The sequence below is a fragment of the Aplysia californica genome, unplaced genomic scaffold, assembly GCF_000002075.1.
Source record: "Aplysia californica isolate F4 #8 unplaced genomic scaffold, AplCal3.0 scaffold00021, whole genome shotgun sequence".
In the NCBI taxonomy this organism is placed as follows: domain Eukaryota; kingdom Metazoa; phylum Mollusca; class Gastropoda; order Aplysiida; family Aplysiidae; genus Aplysia; species Aplysia californica.
This window is the reverse complement of record NW_004797291.1, coordinates 2,341,023-2,343,005: the sequence shown is the minus strand read 5'-3', so window position 1 is coordinate 2,343,005 and position 1,983 is coordinate 2,341,023. Positions and strand designations below refer to the sequence as shown.

General features: G+C 38.1%; 1 protein-coding gene across 2 annotated transcripts in view; it reads left to right on the top strand.

Annotated features, from left to right (window-relative positions):
- The window catches only part of LOC101854843 (GTP cyclohydrolase 1), a gene marked incomplete at its 5' end in the record, with an annotated part of 96,041 nt that overhangs the window by 2,950 nt on the left and 91,108 nt on the right, over window positions 1-1,983 (top strand). For both annotated transcript variants that reach the window (XM_013087673.1, XM_005090790.3), the window contains 1 exon segment: window positions 1,760-1,815. In XM_013087673.1, the coding sequence (XP_012943127.1) occupies window positions 1,760-1,815 (56 nt within the window).

The following is a 1,983-nucleotide window of genomic DNA, read 5'->3' as shown; positions in this document are numbered from 1 at the left end:
GCTCTCTCTCTCTCTCTCTCTCTCTCTCTCTCTCTCTCTCTCTCTCCCTCTCTCTCGGAGTGGGGTTGGGACATCGAAGCGGCTCTAAAGATGTGGAGATGTCAAGTCGACGCTTGGCACACTTGATCAATATACATGTACTCAAGATCTACTTTTACTCTCTCTTCCGTAGCCACCCAGTATTCTCCAATGACGGCCTGGTGATAATATTACGATTCTTCCGAATTACAAAGTTTTGTCTGACATTTTTTGCCATTTCGAGTTACTAAGACCTTGAGATCAGAAGGCATATTATGCACTGTCTGCTCTATCAGAATTGTTACAATATTCGGAGTCGCTATCAAGATATTTAAAGAATGACTTTTGAAAAAGCTTGACATATTGTGAAACTCACAAACTTGGAAGTCACATTTTGTTAAAAATAGGTCTTAGGCAGAGAGAGCTTTGTAATTCTGATGTAGTGATTTGTCAACAGATGTAGCCTTAAACGCAATGATGCCATGTAAGTGACCTCCATTCGTCATTATGCTAAATGGAAATCATTGTCACATAATCCAAGTTCTGTTTAGTCATTCTCGTCATCAAGAACAGTCGATCAAAGTGAACTTCAACCGTACATTACACCATATGACATGACCTTGTGTGAGTTTGATGTATGTCGGTGACCGGCAGTTATGGGGTCAGTAGAAGTCATTCAAAGTCTTATTTTATCCATGCATGGACGCGTCTTTTTTAGCCTTGCCTTACTGGTGGCGATTCACATGATTTTGGTGGATATGAGGGGGAGGGGTGAGAGGACAGATTGTTACAACACAAGGGAATTGTTTAGCTTGACAGTATACCGGAGAATTAAAACTAAAAATCTAATTCTTGGTTTAATAATAGCTCTATTCCGTATAGCGCGCATATTGTGTATGTGCCCGCATAACGCCTTCTGTGTATGGAGTCTAGGTCCTGACAAGTTGTTCCTGTGTGAAAACACTAGCCATCACGACTGTTTGAACTATTTTCAAAATCAACAATTAGTATAGGACATACAGTGATAGTTAGATTTAGCATCACTGCCCCCCTTTCGCTTTTCCTTTGATTCTGATTTGAAAACCATCTGTGAACTTACTTGTATTGTATGCTTTGTCTTACATGTTGCTATTCCCGAAAGCCGGGGATGTTTTTTATCAGTTGTGGTGTGGCCTAAATTAGATTTTTTTTATTCATAAAAAAAAAGAAATATGCAAGTATAGGCTGAAATACTAACCGTGTCGAACAAGACCTGTGCCCGGTAGCCACGCCATTGTCGAAAAATATTTTTTGATTTTCCAAAAACGTTTTGGACTTGTACATGTATGTTGTTGTCTGCCTTTTATGATGTGGATATGTTGACATATTATTCGCTGAAAAAGATAATGTCTTATTATATTATATACATTGAGAAGATGATGAGCCTATTATATGCAAGTCATGATTCAAAAACATAATTGTTGACTGGAGCCCTTCTCAAGCGTATAATATAATTAATATCAGGTCTATGTGTCAAACACAATGCCACAGTATCACACCACGAGTTATAGACCTATTGGGTTGTTGTTGTTGTTGTTTTTTTAACCACAAACTAAGCAAAATATAATCTTTTTAAACAAGCAAAGAGACGAACATTAGCCATGTTGTCACATTAAAAAGGGAACGGCTGTCATTATTTCCGACAAAACCTATGATTCTTCTCTAATTCGTACTACTTTTATGAATTTGTTTTCAATTTCAGGTGCACATAGGTTATCTCCCCAACAATAAGATTCTTGGTCTCAGCAAGCTGGCCAGGTGAGTTTGAACTTACATTTATTGTTTTATGCGTACAATATTTTTGTTCATTTTGGTTGTTTTCTTTGGGGCTTTTGGTGTTGGTGTTGGGGATTTGTTGTTGTTGTTGTTGCTATAATGTTGTTTTGTTTGTCTTTTGTTTTGTTTTGTGGGGGGGGGGGGGGGTTC